Source organism: Apteryx mantelli, chromosome 12, assembly GCF_036417845.1.
Source record: "Apteryx mantelli isolate bAptMan1 chromosome 12, bAptMan1.hap1, whole genome shotgun sequence".
Lineage (NCBI taxonomy): Eukaryota > Metazoa > Chordata > Aves > Apterygiformes > Apterygidae > Apteryx > Apteryx mantelli.
In genome coordinates, this window is record NC_089989.1 from 8,179,744 (window position 1) to 8,194,907 (window position 15,164).

The window sequence follows — 15,164 nt, forward strand, 5'->3', positions numbered from 1 at the left end:
GGTCTCATCGGTACTGTTGATACTCAGTGTGCAACTTTGACATAAATGTTTCAGCTCATATAGGTTGGAGACATACTAGATCCAAAATTAAGCTGCCAAGAGATGGTTGGTTTCGTGCTATTTTCCACACGAACACGTGAATGCTTGCGCCTGCTCGCGGGGAACGGGGAGCGCACAGAGGCGAGAACCAGAGTCAGAGGAGCAGGTAAATCCATGTCTTTTGGGGCAGCACCAGCTCAGGCTGATCGCAAAACTGCAGCGTTTCTCCAAAAAAGGTTTACTAGGACTAAGGGCAGGGGAGCTCGTGGTTTCAGCTTGCTCTCTGTGAGGTTCGCTGTTTCTCGTGCATCAGCGTGTATTCCTTATGCTCCGGGTTTCTGGGCCGCAGCGTGGCTCAGGGGCCCGGCGCTCCGGCTCCCAGCCAGCTGAGCCCTGCCACCCGCTGCCCTCGTGTCCCAGGGCTCTGGCTGAGCCGCCAGCTCTCCCGTGTCTGCCCAGCAAGTCCAGATGCATCAGCACAAACCTGGCAGTGAAAGTGAAGAAAACGAAGGCGCTTCTGTAGTACGCATTTTAATCTTAAGAGGCAAAGGATTATTAAGTGTATAATGGTATCGGCAGAGTTGTAAACACCAGGTACCTAGTTTCACAGTACAGAGTCCTGCCTTTAGTGCCCATAAAAGCAGATCAAAGGTTTTCCCTCTCTTTTCTTCTATTTTGATCTACTATTCCTGGCAATCGAACGGCCTTCGTTGGCTCACAGACGAGCCTCTTTCCAAAGGGGCTCTCTGGCTCCTTCTCCACTTCTGTACTTTCCTTGGGGGATTTCCAGGATTTCCAGGCATCCACTAACCTTCTTTCGGCAGATCTGTGGGAGGAAAGTGGCTTTTCCTGAAGAACCACCACCGCTCAGTGAAGGACCAAGATTGCAGCCTCTGTTTCCCAGGTATAGCTTCCCTGCTGGGGTGAGTGCTGGAAACACGACGACTGCAGAAGGGTCCCCCTGCTGCGAAAACTTTTTCAAAAGAGAGGTCACATGCTATTCACACACAAAAAATTAATCATCTCGCATGCCTATGGATCTGTCAAAAGAAACTGAAATATTTTGGCATTATTATAATGAAATGCAGTTTTCTAGTAACTGCTGAATTTTGTGACACGCCAGAAGCGTGTCTTGCTGGGAGCCGCACTGAGGGGAGCAGAGACAGAACCAGAGAAGGTAAAAACATTAGCTCAGAAGCAGCATGATCAGTTTTCTGTAGTTCTCAAAGAAATCTCTAAATTCGGTACTAAATAAAAGCTCTGTTTAATACTGTTTCAGATGCTGTTCCTGTGGATGTAAATAATCAGTCCCTATTGGAGTGCACCAAATAATGTTGTTTACGCTTGCTTTTGGCACAAGCAAGGGTTTGTAGGATCAACCTCTGACTTTGAGGGATAAAATCAGTTCGGAGTATTGACAGAAGAGAATTTTGCATCAGGAATCCTGGTTTTGGTCTCATGGTTTGACTGTGATCTAATCCTCTTTATGGCTTGCTTTTCTCATCTCTAAAATTTTGTCTGTGTTTTACAACCTGCTATAGTTTATGTAGTTGTCTGGTTTGCATGCTTACACGTTGCATAAATGAGTGTGTCTTAGCATCCTGAAATATCTTTATCTTTATGAAAATTCCTTTTTTGCTCCAAAATTGGGCCCCTTATCCAAATCTCCTAACCAGAGGTTAGGAGAGAGTTTACTGCAGACTCCAGCAGGGCTTCTTTTCAGAAGCCAACAATGGACCGTTTTCTTTTCCCCTGCTCCAAAGTAAAGTATCTTGTTTTATGCAAGATGGTAAAAGAACAGGAATGTGTAGATCTGTGTTTCACTTTCAATTTTCCCACTGATCTGCCAGGTGACTTTGAAAAGTTATTTTAATTTTCTTCTGTTAGGGCTTATGTTCTTTGTGCTTCAGTATTCGCATCTTTCACATAGGGATAATGCTGTTTTATTTTTTGCAAGGGTTTCTTTGAGGTACACACTTGAAAAGTACAGTTTCTAGTCTACATCCCCTTGAAGTGAGTGAAGATTTCCATTGCCTTAATAGGCTTTGGATCTGTTCTTAGAAGAGCAAAATGACTACAAAGATTCATTGTTTTGCCTGCTCCATAGCAACAGACACCATAAAGCCTTTTCCCAGATGTGTTTATTTAAAGGCATTGTAAGTTCATTTAAAAAATAAAGCAAAGTTGTAGCTATTGTTTTAACACTGATTTTTGTACATCAATTTAAAGGGGGGGGGGGAAGAAGTAGGACGCTACCAAAGGAAATTAAGCACTTTTTGTATGAGATATGGTAAGAAATCCATTTGGGGGCATACAAAAGTATGGTGAATATAGAAAAGTGTTAGCTTATAAAGAATTGCATGGCATATTTGGTAATTCATATGAAACTCCAGGTCATATGGAAAAATTATCACAGTATACTGTGTTTTTTACAGTTAGAGAATCAATGTTTGTTGATAATCATCACACACCAAAAGTGAATATTGTGAAAGAGCATTTCATGTGCAGTACACCCTTGTAACTGATATATCACAAGATTTTTTTTTTAATTTTTGTTAAAGAACACTTCATTTTCACTGGTGTACAGGCTGAAGGGAGAGTATGAGATGCAGAGAATTCATGGAGGAAGGGGAGGAAGACCCATGTTATAGGTTAGCAAATTTGTTTCAAGGGATTAATTGGATTCTAGGAAATGAACTAATATCCCCCAAAAGTCCAGCATGAGAGGAATAACATTTAGGTCTGTGTATGCATTTTATTGTAGGACGGTTCCTGGTTGTATTTATACTCTGAAGGAAGATCCTCCCTGGTAGTTTTTTCTCTTTGTTTTCTGGATAAGCCTTTGCTTTTATTTAAGCAAAATGCAAAATAAATACCCGTTTCAGCCTTTTAGATCTTGGAAATAATGGTGTATTAAATGTGATTAAGTTGTGAATTACTCTTAAGCAGGGTCATAATTACTGTAGATTTAGATGACATGTTGTACAAATTGCTGTGTGCTCTTAATTACAAATTGAGTTTGTTGCACTCTGGGGGCTTATAAACCTTATCTTAGCTATTAACACATTAAATAACAGTGATTTATGTAAATTACTGGATAACCCAAAATTTCAGTGTGTTGTGCTTAAATCAAGGTTTAATTATACTTCCATATTAGAAACAAAATGTGGTTAGTTTTAGCAAGGAAGATTGAATAGTCTAAGGATAACATTCTCTACTGAGACATTGATAAATATAATAATGGTAACAAAAATGGAGCTATCTTTGTAAGTCTACTGTTTCCTGGTCACAGTGAAATGCGAACGGGGGTGGTACCAAGTGAGTGAACTAACTACTACAGTGAATAATGAATGAGTTGTCAGTCCTGAGCTCTCCCGCTGCCGCTGTCATTGTTGTGACGTGCTGGTTTTGGGATCCTTCACCTCCGTAAGTTTTGGACTGATCTAGTGAAGATAAGTTCACAGTCTGAAACCTTTGTTTGCTCCTGTTGCACAGAAATTTCCTAGTGACTTAATTTTTTCTTAAGTCAGCTTGATCTTTTTCTAATGGAGCAAACATAGTTTTGTGTTGCACTATTAGCTCTGCTCCCAGAAATTGAAGGGAATAAGGATACTCCTTTCTTGTCTCCTTACCCTGCAGTACATATATCCACAATATCTTGGTAGCAGCTTGAATGTGAGCTAGGTGTCAATGGCAGCTGGAAAACAACAGTATATAGGAGCCTCTGCATGGCCTGCTGGTGGGGCCAAAGCTTCCTACACAAAGAGCAGATGGATAAAGTGGTATAAAAACCCACACTGGCTCCATGCTGTTAGAAGACCCTCCCCTGGCCCCCTCTTCTGAGGCCAGAAACACCACCTTGATATATTTGGCACACAGCACTGCACCTGTCTAGTCAGGATAGCAAAAATATGTAGCTATGTACTTCCAAAAAATTGTCCCAAAAAGTCAAGCCTAGGTCTCTATGAAAAATCACAGCCTGTTACCTGACTGAGGATAGTTTACACAGTATGAATTATGGCTCAGTGAAGATGGTTTGGGAATGTTTAAAAACAAACATTTTAAAAAAGCTTTCCAAAAATAATTGCATGAGGCTGCCTTGACTCACAAACCACAATGCCATCTGCCTAGTGCAGCAAGAATTTGTTTTTCTGCGTTTAATTTCCCCTGTTGGAATACATGAGAGAAATTATATTTTGAATATGTACAAGATCTTGATGTTTAGTCTCTACCTTGGGTTTTAAGGACTGTCACTAAAACGCTACAGAAATTTTGTAGCAGAATGGTCAAAACAAATTTGAGAATTTAGGATTGTTGAAATTGAGGGGGGAGAAGCTACAACAATAACTGAAATAGTATTTGAAACAGGAGGTATGTTGGTATCACATACCAACATAGAAGGAAGATTGTGTTTGAAATGGATTCAGCAAAGCATCTTCTTCAGCTAATTCTGTGACTACTTTCGACGTCTGAGCTGCCCTTTCCAGTGCAGATTCTCCTTCATAGCCTGCGCTAAAACTGTCTGCATTTGGTTCCTCCTCGGGTAACCGATTTCCTTTCAGTAATTGACCTGCGGACTACTTCTGTCTGCTTTGGATTTGTCTCTGTTTACAAGAAGAGACAATGATTGATGTGGGAGGGCATAGAGTCAGGACCAGAAAAAAGTGGGACTGTTGCTCGGAACTGTCTATCCGAGACTCAGCTTCCCCGGGAAATTTTAGATACAATGTCAGAGGCTTCTGTAGTGGCGAGTCGGTCTGGACAACCGCTGGATGTTGAAAGGAGGCATTGCAAGTGTAAGTAGTCGCTGGTTATTGACTTGCTTTAACATTACTGTCAAAGTGGTCATTGTAGGCATATCTTTAACACATTTCAGTCTCAGTTAAAGCTAGTTAGATCTATGCTTATATGCTTTGTGGAATCTATACCTAATGCTTCCTTAAGAAACTGTGCAAAATGCATATTAGATCTAAATATTTAACTGGGCTTAAGTGAAGCTGCTTTGATTTTTTTTTATTATTGAGAAAGATGTGATCAGCTCTCATAGCGTGTGTTATAAAAAAAAAGGTATGTTGTATATACAGTACAGTGATGCAGCTGGGCCTTTCATTATGCTCTTTCTTGTACCAGATCTGTTTGAGCAACATTTTCAGTTTCTAACTAAACTTTAGAGTTTCCCCAAACTGCAGAGATCAGCCATTGTTTCTTTTATTTGCTGGAATATTTCTGTTCCTAAAAAGTATACTGGAAATTGCTCTGTCCCCACATAAAACTTCAATAAATATTGTGCAAATGATTATGAATGAAGCCTTTTGTGGTGAACTTACCAAAAAATAAAACAGAAAAACACCCTACAAGAATGGTTCTTGTTTTCTTAATTAGCTTCCCGTTCTCCAGTCCTCTGGCCTCGAATGCAGCCCAGGAGTGTCTGTGGTTAGGCCGTTTGCCCAGCTTATATAGACATAATGCTTATTTTGATGAAGAGAAACTTATTTGAAAAGCAAGTGTTTTTGATGACTCCATTAAACATTTTCACAGGAAACTCAAAACTTAAAACCTGTCTTGCTTTCTTGTGTTATTGCAGGGTATTAACTATAGGAGACTTACTGTTTTTCAAAATACTAACTTCTTTATACCTGTAGGTAGCACTATTTATCTGCTGGATTTATGGTGGAGTTTCAGCTGGGCTGTTCTTGTCCTGTAAAGCTAAGCGTGCTGTAAGAATAATCTGCCAAAGAAACTCGTACTTAGCAAGTTCTCTTCCAAACTACTTAGCAAGTTCTCTTCCAAACTACAAGACGGGTGAGCTGGTGATGTTCACTGGGAAAGACGAGTGGTGGAACTGGCTTATTCCCGAGGCTTTCAGAGCTTGGGTTAATCTTCAGATACGCTGTAGACACTTCGCTTTTCTAGGTTTTTGGGGAGGAAGGCTTGGAAAGCATCATGAGGCATAAGCAGTTTTGTTAAAATATATGTGTTAAAATAGATAGAAAATGATAGCAAAATCTACAGTCTTTCTAGGCTAGGATATAATGGGACAGCAAAGGATGAAAGGACCTTAAAACTCATTTGAATTATTCATTTTTATCCAAAATTCTAGTTTTGATAGCTGTATTTCTTCTGTAAATAAATCAATCATTCCTCACAAAACTGTCTGTTCTCCTGCCACCAGGCCTTGATGGCCATTAATGCATTACCATTTGTAGATTTGCTGTATGTGTGTTTCACAGGACCAAAGCTCATGTTTTGCCTTGCAAAACTGCAAACCTCTAACAATTGCATGCTAGTGTAATATATATAGATATAAAATGTTTTATTGAAAGTAAGCAGCCTTTGGATTATTGTGCTAATAGTCAGAACAATAACAGGGAAATTTAGATGCTATTGTTTTGAGTGACTGTGGTGCTGACAAAATTGCTCAATTGCCTTGCCTAGCTGCATGCCTTGGAGTAAGCGTATGGAAAATTAGTGGAATACTTGCCACCAGCACAGCTGCTGTCATTGCATTTAGATTTTTTTTTAAAAAGAAGCTAAGTTATTTTTTCTGTTTTTATTCTGGTGCATCTGAAATATTTTTAGCTTTGCTATTTTGTGTTGCGCTCTCCATGGGCTTTTCTCGGGCCTCACTTGTGGCTGCAGAAGCTCCAGGCAAAAGGCAGCCAAGCCCTTTGTCACAGGGGGGTTATCTGCTCCTCTCGGATGCCGCAAGTGTCAACATATGGTTTTTAATGCAGCACTTAAAATAGTTTAAAAGATGCTTGGAGTTTTTGGGGGTTTTTTTAAGCAGATAAAGTGGGCAGGGAAAACAAGCCCACGAAAGGTGTGGGACAGCCGCTCTTTGACCAGTGCGGAACAAGTCCGGGGTCTCCGCCGGCTCCTGTGCTCCAGCGGTGCGTGTTTTGGGGGGCCGCGTCGCACCACCCCGAGCTGTGTGGAACCCCGGGGCGGCCTCTCCGGCTGCTCGAGTAATTTATTTTTTATTATATTTTTTTCCCCGGGCGTTAATCTCGGTTACAAGCCGGTTCCGCTGTGCCCGGGCGGCGGCGGGTGCCGGGGCGGGAGCGCTGAGGTGAGGCGAGGCGAGGCGAGGCGAGGCGGCCTCCGCCCGCCGCGGCCGTTGGCGCCCGCGCGTTGCCCGGGCAACCGGCCTCGCCCGCGCGCGGCCTGGCGCTGCCGGCGCCTGCGCGCGGGCGGGCGGCGGCGGCGGCGGCGGGGCGCGAGCCAGGGCCGGGCGCGCGCCCGCGCGGCTTGGCGGCGCCCCCCGGGCTGCGCGCGGAGGGGCGCGGGCGGGCGGGGCGGCGGCGGGCGGCTATGGTGGCGGCGCGGGGCTGCCCGCCTGCGACTCCGGCCCGGCCATGTGGTGCCTGCACTGCAGCTCGGAGCGCACCCAGTCGCTGCTGGAGCTGGAGCTGGACAGCTGGTAAGCGCCGGCGGGGCGGCGCGGGGGGCGCGGGGCGGCCGGGGGCCGTTGGCGGCGGCGGCGGGGGGCGCGGCGGGCGCAGCGCGGGCCGCGCCGTCTCGGGTGCCGGCTGCGCGCCCTCGCTCCCCTTTGTTAAGTTGCGGCGCTGGCGGAGCCGCGCGGCCGGGATGGGGCCACCGGCGCGTCCCGCCGAGCCGAGCCGAGCCGGGGCGGCGGCCGGGCCGGGCGCTGGGCTGCCGCCGAGCGCCGCGGGCGCCAGCGGTGCTGCTCGGGGTGAGCGGTCCGCCCTCTGCGACCCGTGCGGCCAGCCCCCCCCCCCCCAAAGAAAACTTTAAAGGCCTTTAAAATAGGCACGCTGAATAACTGCTGTAGGAAAAACAACAAAAAAATAGCGTTTGCCCTGTTAGTACGCGTATAGGAGCCTGTAGTGTTACGATGTTGTAGTTAACTACTTAAATAACACGTGCCAAAATTACAAAAATGCAGTACTCTGTTATATAAACCACTAAATATACAAGCTAGCGTATAGGCACGCTTTTCATGTGCAATGCTGAAAGTTAGGATGGACTGAAATAACTGTTCTGGCGAATGGTTTGCAGAATGAATATATTTTCTGTACAGTGTAAAAGTTTACTACAAAAATAATTTGATTACCTTCTGAACTGGTTGGCTGTTAAAGAAACACTCAGTTTTAAGTTAATATATGCAACATCTTAAATTGTGTGTGCATATGAAAATAATATAAAAGGAGGAAGTGATTAGACTTAGTCTGGCTACATATGAATACAAAAATGCCTTTTCTGTTAAAGGAAAATGTTTCTTTGATAAGAAAAAGGTTTTACAGCGCAGTTTACAATCACACATTTAGTACTTTTCAGGTCAGTTTTTATCCTTGAGAAAATAATAAAGTTCAGATAGAAAGTTTGCATAAATGACATTACAATTGTATGGTTTGCTACATAACATAATGCATATGGTACTTTAATGACAGCTTGCCTGTATTCATACAGTTATTTTGCTACATGGTCATTGTTTCAGTCTTTTTTTCTCCATTTGTGCATTGTTATGCTCTTCCTTTCAGTTAAATTCGATTTTTCTGCCTTAAAAGAAAAATTGCTGAGCACTTGGTTCAGATAGTTGTTTGTACCTGTGTCTCTTCTTGTGGCAGATATCCTTCGTATAAACACAGAGTTCATGACATCTATCTAGTGCTTTTGGAGAACTTCAGTCTTGCTGATTAAAATGACCCCTTTTTACTTCTCCTTTTGTACAAAACTTGTTTCGTTGTATTGATGTCCTGTTCAAATTCCTGAAATTGCTGGTGGTAGTGGTACTGTCATGTGGTAGCCAGCAGTCTTTGTTCTCTTAGCTAAATAGGTGGCCTAGTCAGTGTTGGGATTTTGTGTGTGAAGTCAGCTTCATCCATTTTTCTTCATATTTGTGCTCATATGAAATAATTTGTTATCACCAAAGATACAAATTTAGTCCAAGAGCTGAGTTAGCCAGTGGAGATTTTAATACTCAGCAAATCAACAGAGTTAGTTTGTTTCATTGCCCCTTTGGAAGCTGTCTGGGAATCCTGACGCGTTTAATATTCAATTTGCATTTCAGTTCTGCTGATTAGTTTGCACCTTTCGGGTAAGGAAACTCAAAGGATTCAGTTTCTCACCTCAAAGTGTAACTACCAAGTTGAACTGGAACTCTGATTTGTTGTTCTTGTTACAAATCTCTATTGGAGCATCCCTCGCAGTTGGCAGGATGAGTTATTGTGGATGGCTGCTGGGCAAGCAGCCCTTCTCTGATGAAGCAGATGCAATCACTAACAGTTGACAGGGCGCTTCGCTTAAAGATTGAGAAGCAATTTCTTAGGATAGACAGCACTGGTGCCTTGCATGGTTTTTCTCGCCCTGTGACCATTTCATTTTTGCAAAATGAAAATTCTCTGAATAGAACTGTGTTTCTATTCGTGGCATCATAGAAGGTATTCCTGTAAATATTTAGTCTTCATCGTGAAAATAATCATCCATCACTTGGAGGCTGGGATTCTTTGAGGATCTAGATGCGAGGTGCCAGGACTAAGAGTGGAACAACAACTTTGAAACACAGGTTGTCTTTATACTGATGAGGTTTTCTTTGAAGTATGAAGATGGAACGTCAAAGATCAAACTTTCCAAAGAGGAAGATTTCACAATTGTGTGGGTGATTAGCGCACTTGTAAGATTATTCTAACCATGCTTGCAAAGCGCCTTTGCCCTGAACACCACTAAGTAGCTGTGATTCTAGAAGGTGGCCAAAAAGTAGCCAGTCCCCTGTTGGTGGATGCAAGTGTCATCATGGACCAAAAACAGTACTTGTCTCCAGTTGTAGAAATGCTACCTGTAGGCATTTTAACATGTCCTCAGATTTCAGTTGTGCTTCTTGATGTTTAACACCTGTGAAACACAAACTTCAGGCATCTCCAGCTGAACATTGGGAAAAATAGTGCTAGAATTGAGACCGCTTTCTTAGTACAGTACGTCCTCTTGCATATTCTGTGGTGTTAAACGTATTGCCTTAACTTTGTAGCCTCAGCTCCTTTACTCTTAATGAGTAGAATTGGATTTAGCCCACTTTTAGGGCAGCCTTTTTTGGAAATACTAATGTTGTAAAGCTGTCCTGGAAGTTATCCACTTGGTCTTCAGAGAATCTCAGGATTCCTGGGGGGGGGAAGCAGACTAACCCACCCTCTTTGTTAAACACCCGCATGACTCCCAATTCTTGCCTGATTCTGACATGTGCAAAGGAATAGTTCTTCCTACCCTGACTATTCTCCTTGTGTTCAAAAATACGAAGGATCACCACCTGAGGAGGATAAAAACAGTTCTTTAAGCATTATGAAGCATGGACACATAGGTTAGCTGGGTTGTGCTTGTTATGCCTCTTCATTGCAAGGATTTAGCATCATTTGTGAAAGACATTAAAGATGCAATTCTCTTACTCTTTCAGCGTTTACATAATTCTTTTTCCATCAGAATCAATGGCAACTTTGTCATTAATTTCAGAGCAGACATTTTAATCACAGTAGCTGTCAATCAATTACAGCTTTTATGTTTAATAACAGAGCTGCAGGAGATCTCAGAAACTGTAGTCAAATGGAGCCCTGATTGCACTATTTGTTACATTAAATGTATGAGGATGTGCCCCTGATCAACAGAGGAACAGCTGGAATTATGAACAGATGAATCATATGGATTGGGGGAGAAAGTGTGTTGGTATGTTGTTTTTGTTAGCGGTGCTTTGTTTAAATTTCACTTGTGTTTAAACAGAATATGGGCCACAGGCCAAATTCATATTCTCAATTTTGCTTCTACGTTTTTGCTGCCTAACAAGATTGACAGAATTTGAAAGCTAATTTTTAGCATCTTGTATATTGTCACCTAATACCAAAGCTTAGGTAAATACAGATTTTGTTTAATTCATATAGCTTTGCTGTGCAAAGGTAATTACTGATCATGGGCTTTTAGCAACACTTATTAATCAAAAATATCTTAGTCATATACCAAAAACACTTCTTATGTCTTGCTGGAATTTATTTTAATTTATTTATTTTGGGAGAAGAACAATAGTAGTTAGGGTACAGATAGAGATGGTGAGTTTACTGCGCTGCTGTGATTTGACTCCAGTTTTCCAGAGAAGAACAGATGCTGCTTTAATCCACTGTAGCACAAAGCCCTAGTATGATGCTAAAGACGACTGCAAATTTAGCTAAACAAATCTTTTGCTTCCTTATAATAGACAAAAGACTAGAAAAATTTTCATAAAATTTTTGTATAGATGTCTTTATAAAAAAAGCATTTAGTGTGACTAAAAAATCGAACCTTTTTGTCTGTGCAGGAGAAGCAGAAAATTAGAATGATGGCTTTGATAACATTTAATACAGGAAATTGATGTTGTATATCTGATAATCAGATTTTTTCTGTAGTTCAGTGTCATCTGAGTTAAACTTGTGCTTAAAAACAAAGGACCTAATTCCCTCTTGCCTTGTGTTGTGCAAGCACAAACAAAATGCGATCGTTATGTTTTAGTTTTCCTTTATATGAATGACTAAATACAGGGCAGGCAGTAGAAGAAGAATCACAAAGATGATTAATCTTTTTTGAAGGAAGCTTGCATTGTTTAGTCCAAAAACTTCAGTTGTCCATAAGATCTGTTGGATTGACAAGGATAGACATGTTGTGAGTTTAAATGTTTTGGTAGGAAGAAAGAAAAAGAAAACAAAGCTCCTTCTGCTTGGTGATATACACGCGTCCTTTCAGGTCATCTTCACGCAGTGTAAAGGAAAGAAGGTACAAACCCAGAGTGTTTTCTGTTACAGGGTATCTTTTACAGAAATACTTACAGCTAATCCTAAATCTGCACTATGGGAAAGTTCACAGTTTGACACTCCTATAATTTTCACTCCCAACCTGATACCAGAATGGACCAAGATTGATCTAGCAGTCTCAGACCACTTGGGGAGTTAAATAACAGCTGTAGCTGTGAGCACTGCTGCTTAGCAGCTCTGTGCTGTACTGCATTTAACTGGAGTTAGCGTATGCATTTTAGCGTAGCCTATAGCTATAACGGTTACTGTTGCCATCCCGTCAGTTTTCCTGAGCCTAGGCAGGGGTAGGCCAGGTCTGTACTTGCACAGCGCTCTGAGGGAAAACCTCCAGGAAGGAATGGTGGCTTACTTGGATGCACTCCTGCCTTTTAAGAGAGTACTAAAGACAGTGTTTCCCCTGTCATTTGTGGAGGCTGTGCTGAGGAAGTCACCGTCTGAATGCGATGGACAGCCCTGTGCCTGATCCCGCTGTAGTTCTTAGAGTAGTCACAGTACTTCTAGAAGAACAGCCTGTTTAAACCCCTGACGTTTCATGCTTCAGCTTAGTAGCTGAAGCGGTAGCTTTTCTCTCAGCCTAAATTCTCTCTGCACTTTCAATTGGGAATAAAAATTATCTTCCTTCTTACGTGGCTCTGCACTATTGTGCTGTGCTGTTAAACAGCTTCTGAATTTCCATTCCGGAGGTGACTGGGGTGAGACTCATGCTTTGAAGTTAATGACATTTCACAGGGTGTTGAATGTTAGATAACATTTTTAGCTATTCTTGAATTCTCAAAAGAAAGACAGTTCAGTATTATTGTTTAAATACTCTTTTCTTGCATTTTATTCTGTGAGCCTTGTTTATAAGATGCCAGTGTTGTGAAGCATTGGGTAAAAATGGTGGTTTCAAAAAGGAACTGATTGTAATGCTTCAAGTTTTTGGAGAAATGGCCTTTTCAGTTAATAGATTCCTATTGATACTAATAGTTAATATTTTGTAGAACTGATAGAGAACAGAGGGTTGTTCAGCATTTACTAGTAATTGTCACAAATGGTTGCAACTTGTTGCAGTCTTGGATTTGTTGTTAGTAAAACACAGTTAAGATGGTTTTGATTAGGTTAATCAAGACGAAGGAAAAAAATCAGGCTTTCCTGTGCTATCGCAGTACAGCATGTTACACATGCTTTTGACTTTTTGATTGACATTTCCAAAATCTGTGTATGTAAAGAGCCTGTATGATATTTCATTTATGGTTCCCAAAATGGTGGCTGTTGTTTTCAGAAATTGGACTTTTATCATTGTCCTAAAAGAGCATTTTCTACTGTGGAAAGAACTGTGAATTAAGTTATGGTGAAGAGCCTATAAAGTCTAATAATGATCCAAGCTCTTTTTAAGGCATCCTTTTTTTTTTTTTTTTTTTTTAAGGAACCTTTAGCCCAAATTCTCTATTCTGCTAACCTGACTTTTCAGAAGGAACAATGCAAAGTGATTTTACATCAGCTAGAGATTCCTGCTGGAGCATCTTCTTTCTGTTAGTGTTTCCACATGTGTGTAAGGCTGGCAAAATCGTGGAGCCTTGTGTTACAGCCCCTTCTCACACAGGACAGGGTTGTGGTAGTGTTGATGAGCCTTGCATGCGGTCCCCAGCTAATGTAAGTCCTATCAGCAGAAGCTGGGAGAGGTTACCTATCCTGGGAGCAAGAGTTACGGAACTGCACTGGGCATCTGTCTGCTGCATCCAAATGAAGCTGCTTTTGAAGCTTGCACTGCAGTACAAACTACCCATGACTCTAGTTCTGTGTATGTGCAATAAACTCTCTATTGTTAAGTATTGCTTCAAAGTAGCTTATAAAATTATTCATAATATGGGGCAGAACTTACAAAGCCTATATATTATCAAATTTTAAGGAGAAAATTCTTGGCTTACAGTAAGCTTTGAAATAGCATTTATAGGTTGCTGAGACAGGAATTGCTACCTGTGTTACTTTCTTATTATGATCAGTGAGGTGGGTCAAGCTCCTACTGAAAGCCTGCATTTAATTCCTCACTAACAGAGAAAGAGCTATTAAAATGTACAGACTGAGCTTAAAAGAGAGGAAATGTAAAAGGAAGGAAGTTTGTGAATGAGAAAAAGCATTTGTCAGCTCTTTAACTGATTCAGAGGCTGTAGGTAATCTTCTGGGCTCTTGTTTGGACTGTGAACAGAGATTTACATGCAGTAAGGAGCTGCATATCTTTCTGAGTACGTCTGCAGGTATCTTCTGTGTTTGAACACATTGCCCAGAATCTAAGCAATGTTTAAAACATTATCTTTACTACCAAACTCCATACTTCAAACATAAGATCTCTTACAATATTGTTTCCTTAACTGTTATGCACTGTACACTTTTGATACAAACCTAGGCTGTGTTGCAGAGGATAAAAATCTCTTTTATGAGGCTGTCTGTGATTAAAGACTGCTCTAGCAGCGATTCTGTTCCAGTAAGTTGCAGCGTAGACCTCTTTCAGTGTGTGAGGAGTGCTCAAGGCGAGTTCCCATTCTCACTGAAGTCAATAGCAAAGCTGTAAACTTCACTGGAAGCAGGAAAAGGGCTTCTATGTTCTCATTTATCCGTTTTATTTCCTGCCAGGTGAGAGATTGTATACATTTGTATGCCGGGAGTGCTTGTATGCATTCATGCATGTTGAAATTACATTATTTTCTCTTAGAGAATGCTTAGTTGGGTTTCTTTGTCTTTCCTCCGCCCCCCAAACTTGACACAAGGTAGGAAGTCAAAATGCTGGGGTTGCATAGTGTTAAAATTGAGCAATATTTATGTATGCATATATAGATATACATATATATAAGTGTGTGCGTGTGTGCCCATATACAGTAAAATTAAAGTTCTTTTTCTGGTTTGACTGTTAACAATTCATCTTCCATTTGGATTTTGGCTTTTGTAAGTATATCACTCTATAACCTTATAATGTTTACCTGTAACTTTAGGGAGAATCCAAACAACTGTTAGAACAGTCCCTTCCATTCTGATCTAAAATTTAAAAGTGGAAGAACTTTAGCAGATCACTGCTTCAATCCAAGCAAGAGAACAAAGTATTCTATGTTTCAGCCACACTCTTTTAAAGCACGCTTCAGTAGTTAATGACTGTATATTATTAACCAACTGAAATGGGATCCCTTGGTTGTTCTAAATATTTTTTTGGTGTAATGTTCATTTGCTACGTAAGTGGAAAATATGGTCTAAAATAAATACAGTTGTGAGGTGATCATGACTTTATCCAGTATAAAGTAATGTTTGTTTTTCTTGTCATTCCTGTTGCATGGGCCCTCTGCATGCCCTTTGGTTGATGATTCTTAATTTCCC

At 41.4% G+C, this 15,164-nt stretch overlaps 1 protein-coding gene across 8 annotated transcripts in view; it reads left to right on the forward strand.

The window, feature by feature from the left end:
• The window catches only part of IQSEC1 (IQ motif and Sec7 domain ArfGEF 1), a 379,636-nt gene that overhangs the window by 301,035 nt on the left and 63,437 nt on the right, over positions 1–15,164 (forward strand). For 2 of the 8 annotated variants that reach the window (XM_067303824.1, XM_067303828.1), the window contains exon 1: positions 7,360–7,459. The exons of the other annotated variants lie outside the window; for them this stretch is intronic. In XM_067303824.1, the coding sequence (XP_067159925.1) occupies positions 7,395–7,459 (65 nt within the window). In that variant the 5' untranslated portion in view covers positions 7,360–7,394. Of the gene's footprint in view, positions 1–7,359; positions 7,460–15,164 lie in introns of those variants that run through there. 8 annotated transcript variants of the gene reach the window in all.